Source organism: Microcebus murinus, chromosome 2, assembly GCF_040939455.1.
Source record: "Microcebus murinus isolate Inina chromosome 2, M.murinus_Inina_mat1.0, whole genome shotgun sequence".
In the NCBI taxonomy this organism is placed as follows: domain Eukaryota; kingdom Metazoa; phylum Chordata; class Mammalia; order Primates; family Cheirogaleidae; genus Microcebus; species Microcebus murinus.
The window spans coordinates 3552116-3568139 of NC_134105.1; the positions used below are offsets into that span (position 1 = coordinate 3552116).

The 16024-nt window shown below is 38.0% G+C and overlaps 1 protein-coding gene across 8 annotated transcripts in view; it reads left to right on the top strand.

Annotated features, from left to right (window-relative positions):
• PER3 (period circadian regulator 3) overlaps positions 1–16024 on the top strand; it is a 54291-nt gene that overhangs the window by 2257 nt on the left and 36010 nt on the right. For 7 of the 8 annotated variants that reach the window (XR_002221875.2, XM_020281915.2, XM_075993687.1 and 4 more), the window contains exons 5-11: positions 1163–1364; positions 4716–4767; positions 7156–7301; positions 8617–8695; positions 10578–10684; positions 10917–11073; positions 15566–15671. Coding sequence is in view for 7 of the 8 variants with exons in the window: in XM_020281915.2 (XP_020137504.2) it covers positions 1163–1364; positions 4716–4767; positions 7156–7301; positions 8617–8695; positions 10578–10684; positions 10917–11073; positions 15566–15671 (849 nt within the window). In the remaining variant the exon portion in view is untranslated. The remainder of the gene's footprint in view (positions 1–1162; positions 1365–4715; positions 4768–7155; positions 7302–8616; positions 8696–10577; positions 10685–10916; positions 11074–15565; positions 15672–16024) is intronic. The other variant, XM_075993682.1, reaches the window with a different exon arrangement.

A 16024-nucleotide genomic window follows, 5' to 3' on the forward strand; every position in this document is an offset into this window, starting at 1 on the left:
GTGACTTTTCCTAAGGACCTTCTCTAGATGTGGGTTTTTAAAAATAATAACTGAAAATTTCAAAAATCATAATTTGAGGTAAACAACTTAGAAACTTTAGTAAAGAGGTACTGTGTAGTTTCACCTGCCCTTGCCAAAGAAAACGCCTAAAGGCAGAGGCAGCACATTGTGTGTGCTGTGTGTGCAGTTCACTCACTTTAGTCATGAGGTGCTTCTCTCTCCTTAGCATTCCTGAGTTCTCTGCAATTAAGAGAAAAAGTAACACTGCAGAGTAATTTCCTGCATCTTATTCTAATCTCCGAAATGTTAATTTCTATTTATATCATTCTTAGTTCCAATATCTACTACTTCAAGTTGTAACAACTGGATTTTATAGAACAGGTGAGTTGAGATGCTGTCATTTTTTGTAAAATTTTGGAAGAGAACTTTAGTATATCTTTTTTGAATCTCTTCTTGTTGACAGAATAATTAATCTTCATGTTTTGTTGATAAGGTGGAGGTTACTTATGTTTAGAATTCAACATAAAGATTTTATAATATTGGAACATGAGCTATCCCTAGTATTATAATAGTGCTTATTTAACAGACTAGTGTGTGCATAGTACTATAATAGATGCTGTGGAGATTTTTTTTTTAAGTTTAAGAAAACATTTGTCCTTTCAGATCTTTAAGATTAAGCTAGAGAGGAAAATATGCCATTCATTGCTGGCAAACACAAATAATGCTGAATATACTAAATAAGTTATATTTATGTCTAATGGAAGAAATTAGAGCAGTGATTCATATGTAATGAGGTTTGTCAAGGACAGCTTCTTAAAGGAGGTGGGTAAATCTTGCGCTTGGTCTTAAAAGCATAGAATCTGTGTTGGTGAAGAGATGACAGTCCCTCCAGGTGTTGCAAAGCAGAAGAAATCAGAAGTTTATGTACTGTATGCATAGAATGAGCAGGTATATATTTTGACATAGAAATCAAACCTTCAGAAGGTAAAATGCAGGTTTGATAATATTTAAGAAGTGTGTTGGAGAAAGTTTACGTGAGGAATTCTATTGCCTTTGTAGGATGTGCATGTGTGTTTTAAGCTGTTGATCATGGTAGAAATTTACCTTTCAGGAAATATTGATAGTATCTCAATGTTTGCATTTATTTTAAATGTTTCCATAGGATACCTTTGTGGCAGTGTTTTCATTTCTGTCTGGAAGGTTAGTGCACATTTCTGAACAGGCTACTTTGATCCTGAATTATAAGAAAGATTGCTTGGAGTCCTCTCACTTTGTTGACCTGCTTGCCCCTCAAGACGTGCGGGTGTTCTACACGCACACTGCCCGAGCTCAGCTCCCCTTCTGGAACAACTGGACCCAAAGAGGTAACAGGACCAGTGTTCAAATCTTTATGCTGCTTCATCAGGATCAGTTTCGTTCTTTTGGAGATAGTACAGAAATCAGCATATTATTTAGACCATGCAAACTATATAGTTTTTCTCATTCTTTTTTTAAGAAGTCAGAATACATTTGTTTTCATTTAGTCAAGTCAGTTTCATAGATTATACATCATAAAATGATTTGATTAGCAGTTTAATGCTGTATAGTACTTTAATTGCTATGAAGGCTCTGTTTCCTTTAAGTTAATAAAATTAAATGTTTTCCTTCCCATGTTGACTTCATGATTCCTTTGTATAATAGATTTTACTTAGAGATAAAATTGTGATGGTTAGCTCCCTTTTCCAGTTTTTCTTGCTCCTAAAAGTTCATGAATCTCATAACTTTGTTTTTCTTCTGGAATGCTTGTTTTCCTGAACCAGGGATATCTATTCACAGTTTTCTTTATGACTTTCATTCATGTGTGATCTTAATTTTTTTTTCTTTATTTTTGAGACAGGGTCTCACTCTGTCACCTTGGGTAGAATGCAGTGGTGTCATCACAGCTCACTGCAGCTTTAAACCCTTGGGCTCAAGCGATCCTCTTGCCTCAGCCTCCCTAGTAGCTGGGACTACAGGCATGCACCACCACACCAGGCTAATTTTTACTATTTTTAGTAGAGATATGGGAGATCTCATTCTTGCTCAGGCTGGTGTCAAATTCCTGAGCTTAAGCAGTCCTCCCACCTCAGCCTCCCTAAGTGCTAGGATTACAGGGATGAGCCACTGGGCCCAGCCATTATGTGATCTTAATTTATTATTTCTCTTTAAAGTTACCTTTTATTTTTTCGTATTCTTTGTAAAGTGTCTCCTAAAGAGCTTTGTGTATATCAGCTGCCTTTTTAATTTCAAGCCCTTTTCTGTATGATTTTTGTTGTTGTTGTGGCAAAATAAAGAGTGAAATTTACCATCTTAATCATTGTTAAGTGCATAACTTCAGTAATATGAAGTATATTTATATTGTTGTAAAACATCTTCAGAACTTTTTCATCTTCATATCTGAAACTCTATATATACCTTTTTTGACTTTTCAGTCCAGTACTTGGGCTGATGAAGAATAGTCTTGAATGCTTCTTTTTCCATCTTTTTTGAATATTTTTACATAAGTTCCAGAAAACATGCCTGTCGTCCTTGCTTACTTCTAGCTCCTTCATCTCCTTTTCCCATCTTTCAAAAATATTTCATTTCTCTTTCTCTTCCCTAAATACACATTTCAACCTTTAATTGTCCATTTTTTACCTCGTTTTCATTCATCTATTCGTTCCATTAACATTTACTCAGCAATCACCACGAGCCAAGAACTACTCTAGATGCTGGGATACAGCTGTGACCAGGACGCATAATACTGTTCGCCACGTCTTTCACATTTCCCAGGTCTCTTTCCTTCTACATCGCCTGTGTTTTTTCAGCCTTTTTATCTCTGCTGACTGCTGATGGCTATGACAGTTCCCTTCCATGTAAAATTTAATATGCCCTGAAATTGTTCATTTGGACCTCAAAATTTATTTATGCCATAAAGATATGATAATGCATCTAGTTGGATCTTCATATTATACTTTTGCTTTATAAATGCTCAAGGATTCAAACTTATTGAGAGCAGTTAGCTCCACCCCCTTTCTAGACTGGATCCATGTTCCTTCCTTCCGTCCTTTCCTTTAAGCTCATATAATATTAAGAGGACATAGAAGCTGTGTACCCAGCTGTCATCAGCCTTTGGTCCTGCATTAGAACATACCTCTACTTATGGGTGCCATACAAACCTGTCAGAAGGATCTGACCTTCAGAACACACTTCCAGAAACAAGAAGCCTTTACATATTTACAGGCTAGGTATTGAAGTGTATCATGGGCTCACGTCTAGATCTGTCTTAGATCACATGGTCTGGTTTCCATTGGGACAGGACTTCTAGTGGATGCAGTTGGTGTTTGGGTGGCTGGTGTGATATATAAATGGTGTAAGCATATTTACAGTAGATGCTGTTTTTTGATTTTTCTACAATCCTTTCCTTAGATGTACAAAGAGCTGGACGTTTTCAATATTGTGGTTCTTTAAGACTCATTGGTTAGGCTACCACCAGTGTATTATTTTTATAACATCTCACAGCTTTTCATGTTTCCTATAACTGAGGACTTCTCATTCCAGTGAATGACCAAATGCTCAAATGCTATTCATGAAGCTCTAAGCAAAGGAAACATGCAGTCTGCAAACACTTTGGAGAAGGTTCCGCCCCCTCATTTGCCCCTAAGATAGGCAGATTTAAATGTTTCTGAATTACCACCTTATAAATCAATAAAATTGATCCCAAATCAAAAAATAATGCAAAAATCAATAAAATACAAGCCATTGACATGAGTGTTATGAGAAAACATTAATGACACTGTAAATTGACACAATCTTGTGGAGAGTAATATACCAATACATGATAAGAGTCATGATATCATTTAACCTAGGAGCACAACTTTTTGAATTTTTTTTTTTGAAACGGGATCTTGTCCTATTGGCCCAGACTTGCGTGCAGTGGCATCATAATATCTCATTAGAGCCTCAAACTCCTGGGCTCAAGCAACCTTCCTGTCTCAGCCTCCCAAGTAGTTGGGGCTACAGGCCCATGCCTGGCTAATTTTTTATTTTTTTATAGAGACATGGTCTTGCTGTGTCAGTCAGTCTAGTCTCAAACTCCTGGCCTCCCAGACTGCTAGGATTACAGCTGTGAGACAGCACACTTGGCCCACTTTTTGAAATTTATCCAAGGAAAGAATTTAAAGAGAAAAAAATTAAACTTAACATCAGCCAAGTGCAGTGGCTTACACTGTAATCCTAGCACTTTGGGAGGCAGAGGCACAAGGATTGGTTAAGGTCAGAAGGTCAAGACCAGCCTGAGCAAGAGTGAGACCCCATCTCTACTAAAAATAAAAAAGATTAGCCTCGTGTGGCGGTGTGCACCTGTAGTCCCAGCTACTCAGGAGGCTGAGGCAAGAGGATTGCTTGAGCCCAGGAGTTTGAGGTTGCTGTGAGCTAGGCTGATGCCACAGCACTCTAGCCCAGGCAGCAGAGTAAGACTCGGTCTCAAAAAATAAATAAATAAACAAACTTACATAGCCAAAAGGCGAGAATAGTCTAAATTCCCAATTTTTTGAGACTGTGTCTGGATCTCACAATGAGGGAAGAGAGTTCTATTTTGATTAGGAGGACATCTCTCTTAAAAAAAAAAAAATGGTGTGTTGTTCGGTAATAGCATGATGCTGTTTTGCTGAGGAACCGCCAAGGCGGGAGCGACTGACATCTGCCTTTGTTTCCAGCAGCTTCGCAGCACACCTATGCTCCTGTGAAATCCTTCTTCTGCAGGATCCGGTAAGCACGCCCGCACTTACTGATGGAGGCCGGAAATGGGGACTGGGCTCTGGTTTTATTTAGTGCTTTTTCTTTTGTGTTCAGCCAGGTTCTGTTGCAGGTGCAGAAACTAAGACTTGGCTCTTGCCACAAGGAGTTTATATTTCGATCGAGGAGAAGAAACTCACTCACAAGAAAACTAAATAATAATGTAACAAGAAAAAAAGACCAGAAAGATAATTCTTAATCATAGCATGAAAGAATCACTAGATGTGAAGTATACTTTAAAATGACCATTGTTTTGGGCTCTTTTTGTTTTTCAGTCACATTTAAAATTAATTTGTGAAATTTTTAATAGCTTTAAGGAAAACAAGATATTTCTATTTATTACAGTTGTTTCAAAGATCCAGAGACTGTGAACTAGAAGAAAATAGACCGAAATTTTAACAGTAGTTGATTTCTGGTAGGATTTACGAGTGATGTTTTTTTCTCTTCTAAATTTATTGTAATGTTAATGTTACTTTCATAATAAAAATGTATTTTTAAATAATATTATGATTGCCAATTAGTATTGAAGTTATGAAATGCTCTAGATACTTAGAGGAGAGAAACATCCTTGTAATGGATTGTTCTAATACTCCATGGAATTGGGGGACTTGAGCTGATAGTACCTGGATACGTGGGGAGGGGTAACCTAAGGAAGTGTTGACAGGATCATTCTCAAATGAGTTATGACTATCTTAGAACAATGTCTGTAGTAAGTGCTATGTGTGTTTTTATGTTAATGTTTTTGATTGCTTTCTCTGAGGCAGGCACTGTTAAAGTGCTAAATTCAAAACAAAGTTCTTGTCTCATGTACTTAAAATTCTAGAGGAGACCAGTAATGAACAAATATCCAAATATACATGAGTCAGGCCAGGCACGGTTGGTCATGCCTGTAATCCTAGCAGTCTGGGAGGCTGAGGCAGGAGGATCCTTTGAGCTCAGGAGTTTTGAGACCAGCCTGAGCAAGAGTGAGACCCTGTCTCTACTAAAAAAAAATATAGAAAGAAATTAGCTAGACAATTAAAAATATATATAGAAAAAATTAGCCAGGCATGGTGGCACATGCCTATAGTCCTAGCTACTCGAGAGGCTGAGGCAGGAGCATCACTTGAGCCTAGGAGTTTGAGGTTGTGAAATAAAAAGAGAGGTCAAGAGTGGCACCAGGGCTTTTGGTTGGAGTTACCGTTCAGAGAGGTGGAGGAAACTATAGGAAAAGCTCCTTCCTCAAGAGGAGGGGGGAAGAATGTGGTGCTTAGTCTGAGACACATTAACTTTGAGACACCTATTAGAAATCTGAGTTGAGTCTCTGTGTAGAGTCTGGAGTTCAGGGGAGACATCCAGGCTAGATAGAGACGGACACTTTGCTCATCATATCAATGGCATTTAGAAGCCATGGACTGGATGAGCCTGGAAAACTCATTCATAGAAGTAAAGGGAGCTGCAAGATGTAAGTGCGGATGCTTGTAGGCAGTACTGGGAGAAGGTTCACTTCCAGATGATTCTCTCATCTCAGTGAGATAGGAAGCGCAGTCAGCAGTTGAGGGTGGAAAGTAGGAGGAGATACTGGAGTTTGACAAGAGAAGAAGCGCAAGAGGGAAGAGGGAAGGAGAATCTCTGGGCAGCACTGAAGATCCACTTGGCATTAGTGGTCATGAATTTAATGCTTCAGGGAGAGTAGAGGCATGATTGGTAGAAGTGGGATAGTATAAATTCAGTCTGGGGACATTTTAACTTCTCAGGGATAGTGGTGTCTCCAAGTGGAAATGTCTTCTGGGTAGCTGAAATGACAGATAGGGTGGACGTTTTTAGTTATTAGTCAGAGCCATCCCTCCCTAGAGATCCTTTCGCCTCCTGAGCCGGCTCCAGGGCTTGCTGCGCTGGATCCAGTCTGTGCCTTTCCTTTCCTCCTCCGCCGGGTGCCGTCACAGACGGAGTGCTCGACCGCATGCTCTGGGGATGTGATCTCAGGGGAATCCGGCTCTCTGTTTGTGGCACTTGATGTAGACATGTGAGATAGGATGGTTGGGCCTATCTCCATCACAGCAGAAGTGGCAAATGAGACTGGGTGTTTGGGGCATGGAGGTGAGAAGTCATGGAATGACTAGATTTGTTTCTATACTCAAAGAATCTCAGCTGGTTCTTTAGAAAACCTCTTATTTGTTGAATAATGAATAAATATAATTGCCCCTGGGTATTGAAAATTTAAGCTAATATTTTCCCTTTTTTTAAAACAAACAGGTTTAAACATTTTAGATTTGAGTATGTTTCTCTCCGAAATTACTAAAAAACATTTCTCCCAGCCTTGTTCGCAGTGGGCTAATAGAATGCATCAGGACCAGCACTAATCGTCTTTAATCTCTTCAGTGGAGGGGAAGGCAGAAGAGAGCAAGAGAAATACTACTCCCCATTCCGGATTATTCCCTACTTGATTCACGTACATAGCCCTACCCATCCAGAGCCGGAACCTTGCTGTCTCACGCTGGCTGAAAAGATTCACTCTGGTTATGAAGGTAATTTGGGGTGGGGGTGGGGGTCTGCCTCCTGAGGCAGCAGTCAGAGGGAGCGTGGGAAAGCCTGTTTCCTGCATCTGAACACGAAACATTGCCTGAGTCTCCCTCTTGGCCCCAACTCTTGGCACTTTCAGCTGTTTTTTTCTGATGCCTCTGTTTACAGACCTTGACTTCTTGTGCCATTATCTCCTTCACGGACGGCATGGCCTAATGTTCTCAGCATAGGGCTTGGTGACAGGTACACAGTCTTCTAGTCCTTTCTCTGCTGGTGACCTGCTGTGTGGCCTTCTGTCTCGTGTGGAATAAGAGCAGTGAAACTGTTTCACAGAGAGACCACAAGAATGAATTTATGTTTTTGAAGTGTTTTGAAATTCCCTTGGTAAAAAGTATATTTTATGTCTTCCATGAGCAGAACTACATTTCTAAGCTCATATATCGATACACAGGCAGCTTCCATGTATTGCTTGAAACTACAGTCAGTTCTGATGTGACATGGTTCAGTTTCCTAAAAATTAACCGTCCTATGTAAAAATCACCCAATAAAAACCACAGGGCTTATTGGGAAAATGGGTTCAAGAGCATAATACTAAAAAACTTAATGTCACATTAAAAATAAGACAGGAATCTAACAAAAATGACAACAGTTTTGCATGTTAAATAATTTGAAAATACACAAACACAATGATAACATAGCTCATAGCATGGGGTGAACTGGAGTAACAGGCACATATTGAAGGGGTGTGTTGTTCTGTGTTCCTGAGTGGTTCCATTCAGCTGAATGCTGTTCTCTGTGTTCACTTAAGGTTTCTTGCGAATGAAGTGGTGCCTAAGCAAATGGATATTGGCATTATGTGCAAATTGTTCCCTAATATACCCGTCACTGCATTTTCAAAGCAAGTGTTAGAACAAAACTGACTTGTACCAATTTTATTACACAAAGAATGTCCATATAATACTAAGTAACATTGCATCCTTTTATTCATTTATTTATATACAACCACTAAATAGGACTGAACCTTTTAGTTACTCTAGTTTTAATGATTAGATTACTTGTGATGGGAAAACTGGTTTTTCGGTGTGTACGGACTTTCTCTGCTTAAAATTAACTTTAGCAGGCATCACATTTTGACTTAATTAAAACTTAGTAATGAGAATTATTACCGTTTAACTGTAGATTTGGCTGCTTGAAGGCTAGACCCTAAGTGAGATTTCTGCCATTTTCATGTGGAGATTTTGTTCCCTTTTTAATATGTTATATGGTTAAGTGGATGATTAATCAGGTACTTGCCTTTAGATGCATCTGTTTTTTTCATAGCTCCTAGAATCCCAGTGGATAAAAGAATTTTTACCACAACACACACCCCAGGGTGTGTTTTTCTTGAAGTAGATGAAAGGTAAGTACTTCTTTAAGCCTAATGGAAATTTGTTTCTTAAAATAAACTATGAAAAAGCTTATATTATATTTGCATACATAGATATTATGTAACTGAAATCTACCCATTTGCCTATTTGATTTTTGTTAGTTACACTGAAATTTGTGTTGGGTAAATTTCTAATGTAAATATCTTATGTGTTATAAAGTTATCATGAGTAAACATTTTGATTTCACAGCAGTATGCTTTAAGTAGGTCAAGAATTATTTCATTTTCTTAGCACTCTGGGAGGCTGAGGCAGGTGGATTGCTTGAGGTCAGGAGTTTGAGACCAGCCTGAGCATGAACAAGACCCCATTTATACTTTAAAAAAGTGGAAAAATTAGCTGGGAACTACTAAAAATAGAAAAAATTAGCCAGGTGTGATGGTACTCGCCTGTAGTCCCAGATACTTGGGAGTCTTAGGCAGGAGGATCGCTTGAGCCTAGGAGTTTGAGGTTGCTGTGAGCTAGGCTGATGCTGCAGCACTCTAGCCTGGGCAATGGAGGGAGACTCTGTCTCAAAGAAAAAAAAAAAGAATTATTCTGTTTTACAAAGGAGGACAATGAACCCAATTTGCCAAGAATGTATGTTCACATTAGGTTGTGCTCCAACTGAGACCAAGACTCCGGTCTTCTAGCACTTATTCTACTATTATTTCCACTTGACAAGTCCTTCTCAGATCAGTTTATGATGAAATTTTGGTTAATCTGAAATGAGGGAAAAAGTGGATAGGCTTTTTTTTGTGTAAAGATAATTTTTTTAATTTAAAGGATTGTTCTTTATTCAGAATTTATCTTTCCTACTTTTTTTGATGTTAAAATAGTCTTTGTTATTACTTAAAGGATAGTGTTAGTAGTTATTGTGTGTTGCTATTTTTAAAATGTTTATTTGGAAAAAGTAAATACTAGTATCACTACATCTGCATCCCCAATTTTTTCCCCAAATTTATTTTAAAATTTTACTTATTCATGAAATTTGAAAATCTCAGAATCAATGCACCATACAACACATAAGTGTAAAGCAAAAATATCAAAAACTTGCACATTGTTGTAATAAGTATTAATTTTGATTTTTTAAAAATTTTAACATTTGAAAGTGAGTTTATTTAATAATATTTACCCTGAAACCAAACAGTAATTGGTGAGATACTTTGTATAATATAATCTGTATAAAGTGATAAAATTTACCTAAAGATAATTCTGAAAATAGCTTCAATCTGTTGTATTAGAAAATATTTTTGGATTTTGACACATAAAAAAATGTATATGAAGTGAGTTTTTTCTAAGTCATCCTTGTCTTACCATTACAAGTTTCTTGTGAACTTTTATCCTGAAAATGTTTCTGTGTACTAGTTGTCTATTTGTCACTCCCTTTTAGGAGATGTTGTTTTTATGTACTTTTAATTATGCTGTATGAATCTGTAACCTGCTTTATTCATTTATTATTATCAGCATCTTTCTGCGTTATGATGTGATGTTTGTAGACTTTTTAAATGGCAGCATAATGGAGGGCATCAGAATCCTCTGAGGAACTTGCTAAAAATACACATCCCTGCTCTTACCTTCCAGATTCTGCTTTAGTAAACTTACCATGAGCCTGCAAATCTGATTTTTAGCAAGCTCCCTAGACGGTTTTGATGCAATATGTCAGATGACCACATTTGTTAGGTTACGTAGCCATTTCCCCATAGAATAGGCACTTAGGTTGTTTGTTGCATTTATATTAATAAATGCTGTGATGAACATCTTTTGCATAAAATTTTTTCATATTCAGAATTAAGTAAAGAAGTATTTTTAAAAGCATGTAAAGTATGAAAATTACTTGATGAGTGTAACATGCTTTGTTGTGTTTCTGTATCCCAGAGCGGTGCCTTTGCTGGGTTATCTACCTCAGGACCTGATCGGAACATCCATCTTAACATACTTGCACCCAGAAGATCGTTCTCTGATGGTTGCTATACACCAAAAAGGTAAGGACCTACTTCTCTACAGGAGGAAATTTTTTTACCACTGATTTGTTCTAATTTTTCTTTTCATTTCTCAGTAGAGTCTACCCTTTAACCAGATAGACCATGTATTGAAACTGTTAGTACAATTGTTTTCTATTTAAACATAAATTTCCAAATAAATAACTAAAACAGGACATTTCTAATCAATATCTGTGTTGAATAAATTCTATTTTGGTCTTATTATTTTATATAGTCTTGAAGTATGCAGGCCATCCTCCCTTTGAACATTCTCCCATTAGATTTTGTACTCAAAATGGAGATTACATCATATTGGATTCCAGTTGGTCCAGCTTTGTGAACCCCTGGAGCCGGAAAGTTTCTTTCATCATTGGTCGACATAAAGTTCGAACGTAAGTCAGTCTGTTTTCGTATTTTGTAAAAATCTCTTTTATCAAGTAATATTCCTTAGCTCATTGACTCCCCCTTGAATCAATTGACACATGAACTAAATAAAACACGGATATTTTTTTTCAGTGCTTATGGAAGATGGTTTGGCAATATTTACCAACAGCCTTAAAAGAAATCATAATGTCAGACTTAAATTAACTTAAATATCTATCATTAAGTAAACTCTGGAATATTTGTTTGATGTATTACTTATTTGGTCAATAAAAATTTTTGCAGAGATAACATGGGAAAATGTTTTGACATATTAGATATAAAAAGCAGCCTATAAAATTATTTATACCTATGATTATAATTATGTTTAAAACACACAAACACAAACTGAAATAGGGAAGAGAAGATTGAAAGGAAATAAAATGTGGATTTTGGGTTTGTGTGTGTGTAGTGGAACTATAGATGAGGGTTTTTTTCTTTTTTTTGCTTTCTCTTTATTTTAAAGATCCCTTTAAAACTTTTTATATAAACCTTTTGCTTCAGATTCCATGTATGGTGTCTATTTTATTAAATCATTATTGTTAAAAATTAGATTCTTTAATCCTTCTTTTCTAGCATGCCTAACTCCAGGTCATTTGCTTGCTGTTAATCTGCCACATAACAGTCATGTGAAATAGAACAACCAACCTGGCCCACTACTGCTTGTAGCCTAAAATACTCCTAGTCCATTGTCTTTGGGGTCCATTTTTAATTGACCTGTAGGTCTTTCGACCTGGCCATGTGGTTTCCCTGAACTCTAGTATCATGAGACTGAGACTGATACTAATTTTTTATACAGCTTTGTATATGTAAGCATAAAACTGAGAACAGTAGCTCTATCATACCAATAAGATTAATCACATGTTGCTAATAATATTATAGTAGAGATGATATGTATGCACGGTGAGAAACAGTCTCAAGGTTGCTCTCAGCTTTTTGTGCTCCAGGGTTTGGCCTCTGTACAGAGCACATCTGGAACCTTAATGGAAGAAATGGCCTCCTTGCTGCCCTAACTCAGCCCGATCTGTGCTAAAAAACTAATTTAATAATTAAAATGAGAAATACTACTGTTAAGTAATTGCTATTTGTGTTGATCAGAAAGGACTTTTTTCCTCCAGTGGGAAGCCTATTGAGAAGTGAAAATAAAAGCAGATGGTTGCTTAGTATGAATGTGAAAAGCCCCAGAGCAAGGAAGTTCCTCTCATGAGACACCCATGTGGGAGTGATTGACTAGTCTGCTCTCCCCACCCCCGTCCATGCTAGAGATGCCTCCGAGGTTTCCCAGGTCGTCTTTGCAGTTCCCTAATTAAATAGATATGAAAGGCCTGGCGCCTGTAATCCTAGCACTCTGGGAGGCCAAGGCGGGCAGATTGTTCAAGTTCAGGAGTTTGAAACCAGCCTGAACAAGAGCAAGACCCCATCTCTACTAAAAATAGAAAGAAATTAATTGGCCAACTAAAAATATGTAGAAAAAATTAACTGGGCATGGTGGTGCATGCCTGTAGTCCCAGCTACTCGGGAGGCTGAGGTAGAGTGAGACTCTGTCTCCAAAAAAAAATAGATGTTTTCAGTATTTTAAAAAATTATAACTATTTACATCTCAAGAACAAAGATTAATTGAGGGGAAGAACTTAAGGTTCAGTAGGTATTACTATCATAAAACAATAATTACCCATTATATTTATGAAGTTAGTTTTAATGCATTTATGCCCTCAGTAAGTGTTTATAAGTTGCCTACTCTGTGTAGAGCTTTGTGCGAGACCCTTAGAATGAGGTAGTAAACGCACATCCTTTTTACCATTGTGGAACCCACATTGTAACGGGAGAGACAGTAAAACCAGTGCTGTGATACACACCAAGAGCTTGGGGACGGTGGAAACGTGAAGGGGGCTGGGAGAGCGTCTAGCAGGGAACCCTCACCATGTCTCTTTGGGTTCTTCCCACAGGACTGTGGGCAGACAGGTGAGGACCCGTAGGTAATGTCACCTCCCATTTTACAGGGGAAATCCATACCCGGTGAAGTAGAGTCACTTTCCCAGGGATCACTTGGGGAGAAGTTTAAAGTGAAGACTGAAGCCAGGTTTTCTTTCTTACTCCAACTTCTCTCAAGTAGGAAGCAGCATAGTACGTCAGAGCTTTTTATACTTGTTTGATGAAGGCAGTCTGTCACCTGCAGATTAATCAGTTTTGAGTTATATAATTAATCTTGTTTTTTTGTGTATGAGACAGAGTCTCACTCTGTTGCCTGGGCTAGAGTGCTGTGGCGTCAGCCTAGCTCACAGCAACCTCAAACTCCTGGGCTCAAGCGATCCTTCTGCCTCAGCCTCCCGAGTAGCTGGAAATACAGGCCTGCACCACCATGCCCAGCTAATTTTTTCTATATATGTTTTTAGTTGGCCAATTAATTTCTTTCTATTTTTAGTAGAGACGGGGTCTCGCTCTTGCTCAGGCTGGTTTTAAACTTCTGACCTCAAGTGATCCACCCACTCAGGCCTCCCAGAGTGCTAGGATTACAGGTGTGAGCCACCGTGCCCGGCCAAGTTATATAATTAATGATTTAAATGTAGAATTTAGTTTTGTAAAAATTTTCACAACTAGGTATGTCTAAGTATCACAGTATAAAGCAATCTATTCTATTTCCATTTCAGAATTTCACTCAAAACACAAAATCCAAATATCTCTGAAAGATTTTCAAGCTCGTAATGTACAGGATATATTTGTATTAGGAATCAGATGTACTTTTAGTCCCATATTGACTATTCATTTATGTATTATTCATTCTTTTAACAAATATTTAGCGGGTGCTTGCTATGGACCAGACAGACACTGTTCTAGGTACTAGAGATACAGGAGTGAACAAAACAGACAAAAAAGCTGACCCGTGGAGCTTACGCAGTGGTGGGAAACAGGGAGGGACAGACAGCCTACAAAACAATTCCGTACAAGGTGAGCGGGTCAGGTTGTGGAATAAGGCAGTGTATTCGGGTAGTTTGCCACTGACGCTGGCCCCTGCCATAAGATAAGGGTGAACGGGACAGCTGTTCCGCCATGATGGGGGACGTGCATGGTGAGTGGGTAGTCTCCACGTGGACTTATTCTTGAATACTTATATGGCACTACCAACATCCTATGATTTTTTTTTTTATCTATAATTTCTGCCTTTGGAAAAATGTTTCAGTTTTTAGGTAACTGAGTTGCATGACAAATTGTGAGAGTCTACAGGCCAGCGTAATGGAAAAAGGAAAGCACGGCTTTGCTGTCAGACATGTGGATTCAAATCCTGGCTGTGCTACTTCTTGTTTATGTGAACTTGGGCAAGTTCCTTAGACTCTAATCCTCTCACTTTAGGTGTCAGGGCTAATTCGTACTCACGAGGGTGAAACAATGCATTTGACTCAGTGTACCTCATTGCTAGTGCTTGCTTTTCCAAGGGACCAACAGGCAGTACAGCGTGGTCATGACAAGCGTAGGTTCTGGAGCAGGCATCCTCAAACTACAGCCCACACAGTACATTTATCAGGCCCCGCCGGGTGGTTTTGCCACTGCTGCCTGTCCTGCTTAGCAGCCCACTCGTCCCGGACCCACAGTGCACATGTGTGGAATGTGCACCACACTCTCCAACGGCCCTCCAACGGTCTGAGGGACAATGAGCTCTGGCCCCTGTTTAAAAAGTTTGAGGACCCCTGCTCTGGAGCCTAGATCTGGTCCCTCCGTGAACACTGCTTACCCTTTCCCAGCTGGGTGACTGGGGCAAGGATTTTAATCGATAAGGGAGATAATACTTGTAAAGCACTTGGAATTGAAAGCGCTTTGAAAATGTTAGTTTTTCTCATTGTATATTGTGAAAATTAGTACCGGTCCTGTCACATAGAAGGTCCTAAATAAACGTTGCTCCTTCTCTGTGATCCTCTTTGTATCTGTCATTTACTGTCTTCAGGGAATAGATTCAAAGTGCTCTAGAATTTGAGTATAAATAAGATTAAAGGTCTTGTAAGAGCCACGGTTTCACCACTAGGGTGGGTCACAGAATCATCTTTATTAGATAGCTTAAGTGACCAGATGCACTAAGCATTAAATGTTGTTTAGCAAATTTAGGGTCTTAAAATTCTCACAGTAGGTTACTCAGTTTATGTCAAATTTTGAAGCCAGTCATTGTCATAGATATTTTAGTAGCTAGGTAGGTTACTTGTCACTAATTTTAGATTGATATATATGTATTACTGAAATAATTGCAGGAAGATCAGTGTTATAGAGAAACTTAAGAAGCCTGTTAATATCTCATTTGTTTCTTAGCATTTTCTATACTTCTATGAATAGAATTTTAACTTAATAGTTTCCATATTTATAGTCACAGTTGCTTTGTAAAAGCATAGATTTATTCTTTGAATATTAAAAATTACTTAAGACTTCATTATAAAATAATTTTAAGTTATTTGACTCAGTCTTTCACTTGGCATTTTGTAGGAGTCCACTAAATGAGGATGTTTTTGCTACCAGAATAAAAAAGATGAACAGTAATGACAAAAACATAACAGAATTACAGCAACAAATTCACAAACTTCTGTTGCAGGTAAAGTGAGATTTTAAAAAAGCAAATACAAAATTCCCATAACCGTGTTTTAACCTTTAGTCTTAGTAAAGTCACCTCATTAAAATAAACTGTAAGGAGACAGAAATCTTTACCATCTACATTCCTGAAATTTTTGTCTTGCTCTTTTTGTTTTTAAATAAAGTTTTATTAATATTTTGTTCATTATGCTGTGTTAAATACTCAGAACATTTTTGTAAGAACTCATTTTAAGACAGCAAACTGAGTCACAGTAAGCACTAGGACAGAAAAGTTACTGCTATGTGAGAGGATTCTTTTTTGCATTCCAAATGCCACCAGTGTGCTCAGCCTATGGGTTTTGGCATCTGTATTTT